At 46.9% G+C, this 13,094-nt stretch overlaps 1 protein-coding gene across 3 annotated transcripts in view; it reads left to right on the top strand.

Moving 5' to 3' along the window:
• ZC3H14 (zinc finger CCCH-type containing 14) overlaps positions 1 to 13,038 on the top strand; it is a 38,734-nt gene extending 25,696 nt beyond the window's left edge. For 2 of the 3 annotated variants that reach the window (XM_058655313.1, XM_058655312.1), the window contains 5 exons: positions 8,918 to 9,038; positions 10,853 to 10,989; positions 11,250 to 11,338; positions 12,466 to 12,572; positions 12,999 to 13,038. In XM_058655313.1, coding sequence (XP_058511296.1) covers positions 8,918 to 9,038; positions 10,853 to 10,989; positions 11,250 to 11,338; positions 12,466 to 12,572; positions 12,999 to 13,005 — 461 coding nt within the window. In that variant the 3' untranslated portion in view covers positions 13,006 to 13,038. Of the gene's footprint in view, positions 1 to 4,635; positions 4,796 to 5,493; positions 5,727 to 8,917; positions 9,039 to 10,852; positions 10,990 to 11,249; positions 11,339 to 12,465; positions 12,573 to 12,998 lie in introns of all 3 variants that reach the window. The other variant, XM_058655310.1, reaches the window with a different exon arrangement.
• Positions 13,039 to 13,094: the final 56 nt, after the last annotated feature.

The following is a 13,094-nucleotide window of genomic DNA, read 5'->3' as shown; positions in this document are numbered from 1 at the left end:
CAGGGCAGGACCAGTGGGCACCTGGAATTACCTTTTGCCTTTGTCTGTTCCCTCACTTTGCGCTTAGGGAGGTCTGGTCCCCTAGTACCACTGCCATTTAGCCTTTTGCTGAATCTTCTTCTCTCTCAGGACTCCGCAGTGACTGAGCCCCCTGGCACTCTCTGGCACTCTGTCCTCTCTGGGTTGCTTCTACGCAGAGGCCAGATCCTGCTTGGTGATGACCACAGTGGTGTTGTCATACATCTCGGTCTCTCCTGGCCCCTCCCTCTTCATCAGGATGCTTAGCTGTTCTCCATCCTTGCTTTTGCCCTCTCATCTTCCAACATTCCATCCTGCTTTTTGTGTAAGAATATTTTGTTTTTCAAGAAGTTGGGCAGCCAAAATCTGTATGTGTTGTATGTTAGCTCTTCTGCATTTTTCCTTTAGTTTTCTTCTTATCCATGATGTACGTGTAGTTGAAAGCATTAGATAGTACCATAGGATTTTGAATGATCATGTGATCATGGTCCTTAACTTCCCTCCTGTCATTTTTTTTAAATTTCTGAAAATCATTTGTTTCTTTTGTTTCTGTCTTTTTTTTTTTTTTAAGACACACTGCCTTTGTTTCATGCATGTAGTACTTTCTTCTTAGAGCAGTTTCTCCCTTTTCTGCCCTGTTTCTTTTCTCTCCAGGTTGTGTTTCTGTTGTCTTCATGAGGGCTGACCCTCAGATGTTTGGACCTCTTGATGGTCCTGGTGAGCATTGTGGGTTTCTGAGCTGATGCCTGGGGGGCCTCTGGCTTCCCATTGTGGAGATGTCCTGGGGGAGTGATAGTCTTGTTCCTGACTTTGGGGCCTGCTCCTAGGCCAGTCAGTTTATCCAAGAAAGGCCAGAGTTCTGGGAGCTGTGGGGGTGCGGTGCTTTGGCGTGGATCACTCCCGCAGGTGATCAGCCCATGGTTACCCGGCACCTCCCACCTGGCTTGCAGGCCTAACTGCTTGCCAGTCGATGGAGGCGTCCTGGTCCAGAGACAGTGTGTTTACTTGCCCAAGAGTGAAAGCTCTATTTTGTTCAGGAGAGAGAGTGTGAAATGGGGAAAGGTTAGCCAGAAGGTCTGACTCCTTTCAAGCATACTGTAATAGCATACTTGGGCTATATTGTTAAGGCGTGTTTTGCCAGAGACCTGATATTTCGTGGCTGGGATTCTGCAGCAGGAACCCTGGGGAGGTCTGGCTGCAGTCACCTGCCAGCTTCGGGAGTGAGGCTGAGGAGCAGAGCAGGCAGCTTGTGGCGTTGGAGGTGAGGAAGAGCTGCTTCTGAGGGGCGTCCCCCATGTCTGCCCTGTGGCGCTGCCAGGCAGCCTGTGCCGCGAGTTCCTCAGTGTGCTTGCAAATCTTAGATTTTAATTGTTCATTTTGCTGAGTTAATTTCTTGACTATCTGTTTTCCAGTTTGGAAATATGGTGTTTTTTCCTTTTATAGTTAACTATCTTTGTTCAAAAATGCTTGACATTTTCTTGGTTTCAAGAGAGAATAAAATCGCCAGGTACAGCTCCAGCCTGGTGGTCTCTCCCTAGAGGGTGTCCCCTCTGCCATGTCGTGCTTCCCAGTGATGCAGGCTGCTGCTGCTGAAGATGGCAGAGGTGCCAGCTGCTTGCGGACAGCAGAAAGCTCTGGTTTCTTGTGTGCTTTGCTCAGCTTGGCAGTGGGTGACTTGCGTTTCCTGTAGCTGTTTATCCTTCAGCCTCCAGCATTTGTGCTCTCATTTCTTCCCACTTTCCTTTCAGCGCCCCTCCTTGACTGTCCCTTTAAAATGTTAACTTCAACATGGATCCTTCCCTCAGCAGTATTATTATTATTTAAATATTTATCTATTTATTTGGAAAAGTTACAGAGAGCTCCACCATCTAGTGGTTCACTCCCTGCTGGCTGGCCCAGGCTGACAGCAGGAGCTTCTTCCAGGTCTCCCTCGTGTGTAGAGAGGACAGACACTTTGGCCATCCTTCACTGCTTTCCCCACACCTCACAGGGAGCTGGATTGAAGTGCAGCAGCCAGGACTTCACCTGTGCTCCTGCAGCATCCTGTCAGCAGGTGGTGGTTTTAATTGCTGTGCCAGAGCACTGCCTTCTTCGTATTGTTTTTATTTCATCCACAAAAACCCTCCAATACACACGTATATGGGTTCAAAAATTTGTATGCAAACTGAATTTATGTGAAAAGCAGAGAGGAAAAGAGAAAAAGCTTCCAACTGCTGATCGATTTCCCAGATAGCCTTAACCAGGGCTGGTCCTGGCTGCAGACTGTTCCATATACACATGCAGGTGGCATGGGAACTGGTAGAATTGTTTTACTTCACTCTGCAGGATGGGCTGCAGAGAGTCAGGAAACTGTAAGGCCCACCGGCAACGGGCAGGTCATCTGTGGGCCGTGCTTGGACTGTGAACAATCAGACACTCATTTCACCTTCAGTTCACTCTTGCTTGTTTTTCTCTTCTTAGGATAAAATTTGAATTTTTTTTAAAAGATTTATTTTATTTTTATTACAAAGTCAGATACACAGAGAGGAGGAGAGATGGAGAGGAAGATCTTCTGTTCTATGATTCACTCCCCAAGTGAGTGCAATGGCCGGTGCTGCGCCGATCTGAAGCCAGGAGCCAGGAACTTCCTCCAGGTCTCCCATGCGGGTACAGGATCCCAAAGCATTGGGCCGTCCTCGACTGCTTTCCCAGGCCACAAGCAGGGAGCTGGGCGGGAAGTGGAGCTTCTGGGATTAGAACCGGCGCCCATATGGGATCCTGGGGCGCGTTCAAGGCAAGGACTTTAGCCACTAGGCCACGCTGCCAGGTCCAAATTTGAATTTTTTAAGGAAGATTTTTTTTTAAACATTTTTTTTTTTTATTGGAAAGGCAGATTTAGAGAGAGGGCGAGTCAAAGATTTTGCGTCCACTGGTTCACACCTCAGTGGCTTCAATGGCTGGAGCTGAGTCAATCCGAAGCCAGGAGCCAGGAGCTGCTTCTGGGTCTTCCATGTGGATATAGGTTCCCGAGGCTTTGGGCCATCCTAGACTGCTTTCCCAGGCCACAGGCAGGGAGCTGGATAGGAAGTGGAGCAGCCAGGACATGAACTGGTGCCCATATGGAATCGTGGCATATGCAAGGCGAGGATTTAGCCACTGAGTCACTGCACTGGGCCCTGGAATCTGAATTTTTTTCTTGTACAAGTGAAAACCCACAAAGGATTAGATCCAAATACTTGTGGCCTTTGCTGTGTCCTAAAGCTGCTGTTTGACTTTCCTGTGTTTCTTGTCTCAGCTATGTCCGTCTCCCTTTGCTTCTGTACTCCTGACCAGGGAGGTGGGGATGGTCCCCGAGGATGGTGGCAGGAGTTGCCCTGCTGTGGGCAGTGTGGGTGTTTTCTCCCTTCCTCAGGTGTGTTGGACAGAGAATGAATAACATCTTGAAGCCTCAGCATCTCTTGGTCAACGAACAGCCTTCTAGCCAACATCTAGAGGCCCTGCGCCTTCTGAGCAGCTTTCAGAAATCATGTGGATCTTGCCACTTCCCTGCATGGCAGGTTCTCTTGGTTCCCAGCTACTCACAGGCCCCATCCGAAGCATTGAGAGCAGAGTCTTCCCGCTTCAGCTCTCCTGGCCTGTGGGTGCAGCCGGCGCACATTCCGCGCCTGGCCACCGTGCTCTGCCCTGGGGCCCTCTGACTTCTCCCTCATTTCCTAGCTGCAAAGCACCTTGTTTTTTCTTCTCTTTTTCCCCCTCTCTTTTTTTCCCCCTCCCCCAGGCTTCTTCCTTTTCTTTTCTTGAATCCTCACTTGATACACTCATTCTTGGTAAGCTTTTCCTTGATTCTCCAACTACAGTAGCTGCTCTTTATTCTCCCAACATCTTATTCACATCCCTTTTGGATCACCTTTTGGGTAATGCTATTCTGCAATTTGTATATGTCTATTGTTCTTTTTTCTGTTCTCTTTGTGTACCTACTACAGTACTGTTAGTTGTCTGGTAAATATTAGTTCCATAGGTGGACGTGAATGAAGTGCCTGTAAAGTTTAGTTCTGTTATTTCTGTCTTAGTTTTCAATGAAGTGCATAAACCCAGGCAGATTGAGAAAGTCACCGTAGTCCTTCTGAGGTACAGGGCTCAGCCTGTTTTAGAAAGTAGTCATGTTCAGTTCTGTGTAGGCTGAGCCTTAAATGTCTATTTAATGCCCTTTCAAAGTAGTCCTGTGTTACAACTGGGCAGAATGTATGCCAGCCAAATTCTTCTTTTTATAACATACTCTGCTGTGTAAGTTGTAGAAAGGTCACTTGGCCCATCAATTCTACGAGCAGTAGGACTCGAACTTTATGCTTTTAGGGAAGCCTGTTGGGTTCTCAGGGTCTCCTGTTCTAGGTTGTTAGTGCCTCGTCTGAGAACTTTGCTCTGTGGCCAGGAGTAGTCATTAGAAGCATTTGTGCCGTCTCGGACACGAGATCTTTGTCAACATGGCCAGAATAGAATTGCAGCCCTATTTCTAAGTAGAATCAGTTGTTTTTCCTTTGTATGAATATATGAAAGATTGACATTCTTCTCACATGTGTGATGTTGGGAATGCAAGGTGTATTCAGAAGTAAACATTTGTGGCCAATTTTTTTGGCTCAGATTACTATGACATGGAATCCATGGTCCATGCAGACACAAGATCATTTATTCTGAAGAAGCCCAAGCTGTCTGAGGAAATAGTAGTGGCACCAAACCAAGAGTCGGGGATGAAGACTGCAGATACCCTGCGGGTACTTTCAGGACACCTTATGCAGACACGGTAGATGGTTTCTTTTTCTTATGCAGCTAATTTGTGTGATTACATAGTTCAGTTAACCATGAGTTCTCAGCTCCCCTCCTCCCTGCCCCAACCCCCAGAATAGAATGCTTCTATTCATTGAGAAGCTAGGCCAGGAATAGTTAGCTAGATTGCACTTTTCAACAATTCTGATTCGCATCTTTCCTGCAGACAAATGAAGCCACACTGTGTGATATATGCCCATTCATAAGATTTTTAACTTTATTTATATCCAGGAAATGGATTTCTGAAAGCCAGGTTACTAAAATCAAGAAATCTAGAGTTAGCACATGGGGTTTGGATGATTCTTAAGTGTGGCATAAGAGCAAATGTACAGTTAATAAAATGAGAGTAAATAGCATAGTGTATCAGTGGTAATGTTCTCTTTACACGATGGCCCTAGTAAGATCAGATGTACCGCTGGGCTGGGGGCGGGGGTGTGGGTGTGTCCGCTCGGGATGGAGGGTTGCTGGTGCTGAGGGCCTCGTGCGAAGAAGCCACTACCACTGTGCCTGAAGCTGACCAGGTCGGGGCTGTGGCTTGTTGTCTTGCATTTTATTTTTCTAAGCTGAGCTAAACGCGAAGCAGGGGAGTGGTCGTTGTGCTGAAGTGCACATTAGGAAGCGCAGCGTGTCCTGCTTGTTTCCCTAATTCTATGGTATTTTTTATCTGTCTGGCAGAGATCTTGTACAACCAGATAAACCTGCAAGTCCCAAGTTTATAGTGACGCTGGATGGTGTCCCCAGCCCCCCAGGATACATGTCAGATCAAGAGGAGGACATGTGCTTTGAAGGAGTGAAACCCGTAAACCAAGCTGCAGCCTCACGTCAGGGACTCAGAGGTCTCCTGCAGCCGCAGCAGTTGCAGTTGCTCAGCAGGCAGCTTGAGGACCCAGATGGTAGCTTTGCCAACGGTGTGTGAGAGCTCAGAGGTGCCCTTGCAGGGTGCGGTGGCTGGGGAGAGCATCTGTCTTGTTTCTCTGCCTTGAATGGAGCTTGAGGGATGGGAGGCCTTGCTCTGATGAGTAACGCCCGTTTTTCATTTTCCAGACAGAACTACTGGGCAACTTTAGAATCTTCCTCCTGCGTGCTTTGTAGGTGGGCTGTGTGGAAATCGGCCATGAAAGCTAAAAATGCCTCCTCCTCACTGTTGTTCTTCCTACTGTGTCTACCTTGCTTGTGTTCTTTGAAAACTATTCCCTCACCTCCCTCTGCTACAGGCAGTTCTTTTATAATTAACAGGGAAAAATTAGTGATTTTGTTTTATTCAGGCAAGCGAGAGAGAACGCCCCCCTGTTGCTTGGCAGCCTCCCACTGAGGCAGGCTGCAGTTGCGAGCCAGGGACTCAGTCCAGCTCTCCCGTGAGGGTGGCAGGAGCTGATGGCCTGTGCCCCAGGGTGAGCTTTCCCAGGAAGCAGGAGCTCTGACACGGAACGTGGGCATCGCCACTGCCGGGTTTACAGAAGTGCTCACCCCAGCTCTTGGGTTTCATGGTGGAGGGCAGTATGTGGCAGGACTCGGGTGTGCTCAGTGCAGCCTTGCTGCTCCACAGGATGTGCGTGACAGCTGCGGCCAGCAGCACTGGCTGCTCTTGTGTGACAGAGGACGGCCACCTTGCACCTTGTGGTCTGCTGACACACCTGTTAGCAGTACCTCTTGAGTGGCAGGAGAGACTTCCTGGATCTTTATTTTCCTAAGGATTTATTAGAGAGATCTGTCCTCTAGTTTTCTCCCCGGGTAGCTGCAGCAGCTAACACGGGCAGGGCCCAAGCCAGGAGCTCTCCCAGGTCGGTGCCGTTTTGCCCTGCTTTCTCCAGGCCATTGGCACAGGAGCTGCATTAGAAGTAGAGCAGCTGGGAGCTGGACCAGCACCTGCGTGGGATGCCAGCATTGCATGGGACAGCTTTACCTGTCTCCAGAATTAGAGGGGCTTAAAAATGAACAGATTCAAAGGAAAAAATAAAGTTGATTTTGAAATTTTTTCCAAGTAATCTGTATTAAATAATTTAGTTATTAAGAGCATAATAACCCGTTGGGGGATCAAGAGTCAGTGAAGCAGTAGCATTGTAAGCTTTGTAATCTTTGCTGCTGGAAACAGTGTAGGGAGTTGAAAACCTGATCTGTCAACTGGACCAGTTTCAAAATTGCCAACGAAGTAAAAACTGCAGTTGACTTATTTTGTCTAAAACAGGAGGACTTTTTTTTTTGTGCTACTCTTGGTTTTTCAGTGTGGTGAAATCTGCTCTCTTAAGCTATAATTTACAGAAGTGCAGATATCCATGTTAGATGTCATTGGCATCTGAGCAGCTGCAGTGACATTGTAAGTGACCTGTTGGTCAAAAGTCTTACCTTGGTTGCACACAACTGGGGTTCGGGGCCATGGTGGGGACAGCTGGGCAGTGGTGAGCCAGTGACGGAGCTGCGGAGGAACAGGGCAGCAGGACTTGCTGGAGAGGAAACCTTGCAGCAGGGAGAACTGAGTGAGGTGGACACCGCGCTTTTCCCTTTGGTGTCCAGTTGGGAATGTGCGATTACATTTTTTTGTTGTTGTTTGTTTTCTGTTTGTTTCAAGGGTGCTAGGCCAAGCTACCAAAAGCAACCTGTGTGTGAAGCCATAGCTGCTGGCCGTCATTACATCATTGCATTAGCACAGATCTTTAGCTTTTAATAAAAAGTGAATTATTTCTTAAAACTTAAATAGGAAATGTTTGAATATAATATCAAGTCAGTGTCGTTTGGGGAAAAGCAGAGGTGTGACCTTTGTGAAAGTTGGAGTTGCCGGTGAAGCTTCTCTAGGGTTGCCTTTGAGTTTCTAGCTGCCTTATGCTGTGTATCCTGCCACGCTGCTCACTGGTGGCCTCTGTGTTGAGAAGGTGTACACCATTGTCTACCCTGTTGCCCAGGAGGGCAAGAAAAAACACTTAAAAGTTAAGGTCCTCGTTCCCACCCCATCAGGACTTTGTTTAGAACTAAGAATGTCAGCAATGCATTCAAGTCCTAGAGCTCAAATAAATTTGATGATGCTTCTGTCTAGGCCGTAGGACTGCACTGGTATGCTGGGTCTCTTGTACTAAGGACACAAGTGAGGTCACTGGAGAGTAAGTTGGTTGCTTAATTAATTTTTTCTATTTAATCATCAGCCTGGAGGACATCGTGAGGAAACTGAAGTTCAGAGATTTTAGCTAACACTTGCCCCTAGTATCTAGCTAAGCTGTCAAGTGGTGGGCCATGTTTGAACTTGAACCTGACCACTGGCAGGGGGACTGGAGGTGTTAGGTGATACTTTGAGAAACACAAAGTGAACCGTAACAAAATACTACTAATCTCATGATGCTATTGTGTGCGTGTGTGTGTGCGTGTGCGTGTGTGTGTGTGTGTGGCTTGTGTTTCCCTAGGATGTCCAGGCTAGAATGTGGCAGATGTTGTGGCCTGTGGCTGTGGCATGTGTGATTTTGAATCCAATGTGCTAGATTTGAAATAGCTGCCTGTGTTTGAGGCGGGCTTTGGCTTACGGGGACACAGGAACTACCGTGCTGTGTCAGTAGCTGACGCTGTCATTGGACCTGCGAGAAGTGGATGGGGGCTGCCCTGCCTGTCCCTGTGTGCTGCTCATTAGCAAGTCTTGCTGCAGCCCAGCTGTCCGGCCCTGTCGGCAGCGTTAGGGAATGGCATTGTGATCTGTTCTAGACAAAACTGTTTTCCTCTCTGTAGATGTGAGCTTAGCACTGGACTGACAACTCCAGTGAGTGGGAACGCTTCTGACTGGGAGGAGTGGTCTTTTACATTTCCTTATGTTTACAGTTTCCATTTAATTACATTCGCTCCCTGCTGCCATCCTTCCTTCTCTTTTCTACTTACTTTGGTTCTGAACTAACACGGAGAACTAGAGATTGCAGTGAAAACTCTGACCCTGTTGGTAGAATCAAAGCTCACTTGGGTTTTCACATTGAGAATTGTAGTCTCTGGTGATCTGTTGTAGGGTTTTATTACCAGTGCTTGTCAGATTATTTGGGGTGACATGTTCTGAAAGACTGTAGATGTTAGGATGGGGTTTGAGGGAATAAGGTGACTGGAACTAATGAGAGGCTTTTGTTCCTCCCCGCAGCTGAGATGAGTGAACTGAGTGGTGCACAAAAGCCAGAGAAGCTCTTGGAGCGCTGCAAGTACTGGCCAGCTTGTAAGAATGGAGAGGAGTGTGCGTACCACCACCCTGTGTCACCCTGCAAGTGAGTTGCAGCGCACGGCGCCGCCTGTGCCCTTTTCTCGGTTCCTTGTGGGGCTGCTGTTTGCTTTGCTGTGGACTAAGTTGAGTTGCAGAACTGAATGTGTTGGCACTGCTTAGGGCCCCCCAGAGCAGCTTGCGTTTGTGTGTGCTTGGGACTAGAAACTATCTGGGCTTCTCTGAGGATACTGTGCATTTGGAGGAGATGGGTGTGTAACTGCCCCAGGTAGTATGCACTGTGTTCTGACACAGATGCACAGATTTTGAGGTGTTGTGGAAAGTTGTGGGTAATTTAAAAAATCAGTTAAAAAATTTATTTTTTAAGGGTAGTTTACAGAGGAGACATAAGAGGTATTCCATCTGCTGGTTCCCTACGCACAAATGGCTGCACTGGCTGGAGCTCAGCTGGTCTGAAGCCAGCAGCTTCTTACAGGACGCCCACATGGACCATCCTCTGCTGCTTTCCCAGACACATTAGTAGCGAGTTGGATCAGAAGTGGAGCAACTAGGATGCAAACTGGCACCCATTCTGGGATACTGGTTTTGCAGACATTGGCTCTGCCTACTGTGTCACAGTGCAGGCCCCAAATATTTTACATTTGTGTTCAATTTGTTCTTTTCAGGTGACTGACTACAGTTGCTTTGTGAGATGGCTTTTAGGATATACATTTTGTCTTGTGAATGGAATTTCTTCAGGTTTAAACTTTGTGGAATTAATAGTTTTATGACTTTAAAAAGTTTACAGAAAATGGAAAAGATAAGCTTACTTTGATGTGAAAGTTGAAAACCTTGCATATGAGGAGCCTTCAGAATGTTCACAAGACATGTACATGTCAGTTGGTGGCTAGGCACATTTGATTTGCTGCCCAGGGTGCGCAGCAGCTGGGGTGAGCCAAGCCACAGTGCCAGCTGAGTCTCTTCTGGAGGGGCACGGCCTAACGTCCTCGAGCCATTGTCTGTGTCTTCCCGGGCACATTTTCAAGGAGCCAGGCTTCCACCAGCACTCTGCTGAGACAACCGTGACAACATGCCTACCCTTGCAGTATTTTTTTCCATTGTTGCACACTTTTTTTTTTTTTAAGGATTTTGAAAGAACCACAGGAAGAGGAGGGATAGAGAATAATATTACATCTCCTGGCTCATTCCCAAATGACTGCAGTAGCTGAAGCTGGGAGCTTCTTTGGGGTCTCCCATATGTGTGCAAGGCCCAAACCCTAGGGCTGCCCTTTGCTGCTTTCCCCTGATCATTGTTAGGAAACTGGTTTGGAAGTAGAGCAGCTGGGACATGAACCACATCGGACTCCAGTACGAACGAAGTGCTCCATGTAAGATGACATTGGGCGAGTGTTTAACACTTGTCCTCCCTGGTGACCACACCAGCCAGGTCTGGGCTAAGCTGAAGCCGGGAACTCCGTCCTGGCCCCTTGCCATGGGCAGCATGTCCAAGTCCTTGTACCATCCACCAGCAGTCTGTATGGGGGTCATGGCTAACCCCGCATCACGATGCGGGCCTCTGGTTGAGTCTTTTAGCACATGCCTTGCTTTATGTCCCTACTCTAAAACTTATTCATAAAATGCAAACAGTTGGACCTTGAGTACGGAGTAAGCGGATATCCTTGTCACAGAAAGCTCTCATGGTGACTGTGGTACACAACTTTTAGCATAAGACTGTCCTGTTTTGATATCTGACCTGATTTACAAATGGAACCTTTTATTTTTGGTATCTCTCAAAACGATGGGGTCTAAGGAGCTTCTCTAAAACAATACTAACACTGCCTCGAGGAAAGTAAACCTGAATGTGCTTTGTTTGTTTCCTAGAGCCTTCCCCAATTGTAAATTTGCTGAAAAGTGTTTGTTTGTTCATCCAAATTGTAAATACGATGCAAAGTGTACTAAACCAGATTGTCCCTTCACTCATATGAGTAGAAGAATTCCAGTACTGTCCCCAAAACCAGGTGAGTGGCTTTGTGTGTTTGCACTGCATTAAGGTTAACTGTAAACAGAAGACAACAAAAATGTTGGAAGCAGTTTTGATAGGCATGGTTTAAACAGTCTTAAAAGAGCAAGTGTGCCTGTCCTGTCGTTTTGGAAAGTGCTTATTGACTAGTGGATATGGAAAACTCACCATCCTGATTTTAACATGGTTTTTATCTTATAAATACATCAAGATTTTGTGAGACAAGATTTGATCATTCATTCTTGTTTTTGTTCACAGTTACAACACCAGGAATACCTTCTTCTGGTCAGCTCTGCCGTTACTTTCCGGCTTGTAAAAAAATGGAATGTCCCTTTTATCACCCAAAAGTAAGAACTTCAATTTGCCTGAAAATTAATTGTAACTTCTTAATGTTATGTAAGGTCATTAGTAAATTGAATATCTTGTTTTCTTGTTACACACACTTTCTAAAGTGACGCCTTAGTTGTTGCTGAGGCCCCGTCGTGTGCCTACGCTCTCCTGGTCCTGCTGCTTAGTCTACATTGTCTAGAATACCTTCGTGTTGGTAGCCTAAACTCAGGGGAGGTAGTGACAGCTTGGTCATTTTTCCTTTTTTGTGCCTCTGACCCATACGCACCTCATGTATGATCACGGAGAACAGTCCAGTAGTTCTGCTTAGTACCAGCCAGGGAGGGTGTGCAGCTGTTCTGAAGGAGCAGGCTGCGGCCCACAGCCCAGGGAGGGGCCTTCACCTCTCGCGCTGGAACTGAGGGATACTGCAGGAAGTGTAGAAATTTGCATTGTATGCAGTTCTCTGGGATTTAAAAAAATGTATTGGGCCTGGCGTGGTGGCACAGCAGCTGAAGTCCTTACTTTGAACGTCCAGGATCCCATATGGGCACCAGTTCTAATCCCAGCAGCCCTGCTTGTGGCCTGGGAAAGCAGTTGAGGACAGCACAAAGCCTTGGGACCTGCACCCGCGTGGGAGACCTGGAAGAGCTCTGGCTGATGCAGCCGCTTGGGGAGTGAATCATCAGACGAAAGATCTTCCTCTCTCTCTCTCCTCCTTTCTATATATTATGACTTTGCAATAAATAAATCTTTCAAATATATATATTTGAAAGGAGGAATACAGATCTTCCATCCACTGGTACATTCTCCACGTGTCTGTGGTGGCTGGGACTGAGCCACGCCTAAGGCAGAAGCTAGGAGTTCCAGGTCTTTTACTTGGGTGGCGGGAGCCCAAGCATTTGGGTGATCCCCTGCTGCCTTCCCAGGCACATCAGCAAGGCGCAGCGGCGGATGTGTGGAGCAGCTGGGACCTGTGGCCACGTAACTGCTGAATCAGTGCCAGCCCTGCTCCTGGAATTCTTGCGTGCTGGATTGTTTGGCTAGGAATTTGTCTCGAGGAGGGTCACTCAAGGCATCACTGCATTTCCCCTGTAGTGGTTGGGAGGGTGCAGCCTGCCTGTGGCTCACACACTGCACTCTTCAGCATTGCAGGTTTAACACTCAGTGTACAAGACCAGACTGCACATTCTACCACCCCACCATTGCTGTACCACCACGACATGCCTTGAAATGGATTCGGCCTCAAACTAGGTAAAGATGGACATATAAACAAATTACATTTTTATAAGTGTACAAATGTGGAGGAAACGGAGGTTCCTTTAGCAAAATAATTTTCTGTGGGCCCACATTTTATCCAGTGATTTTTAAACCTTGATGATCCTCTTCAGATCCGATTTTAATATTTGTGTCTGTGTAGCCATAATGAAAGTCGGCAGGCTTTACATATTTATATACTGTTTATTAATCCCACATATTTTATTAGTTGTAAAGCATTTAAAGGAAGGTTGAGTGTTTTAGTGTAGCCTATAAAATTGTTTCTTTGTGCTTTATAGCATAACTTACAAAGCTTCTTTTTTAAGAAGTCATTTGATAATCTAGTGTTATCTCAGGATTTTAGCTGAGGTACATAACATGTGGGGATATAAAGCAATTAATTAAACTTGTGTTTTTGTTCAGCGAGTGACACCCAGTCATACCTGGCAGAAGACTGTGCAGTTTCCATCTCCTGAGACGCTGCAGAACTTGGTCAGACCTTTGAAATGTGGAATATAC

Source organism: Ochotona princeps, chromosome 26 (genome assembly GCF_030435755.1).
Source record: "Ochotona princeps isolate mOchPri1 chromosome 26, mOchPri1.hap1, whole genome shotgun sequence".
NCBI lineage: Eukaryota > Metazoa > Chordata > Mammalia > Lagomorpha > Ochotonidae > Ochotona > Ochotona princeps.
Note: the sequence above shows the minus strand (reverse complement) of the source record. Positions and strands in the feature narration are given on the sequence as shown.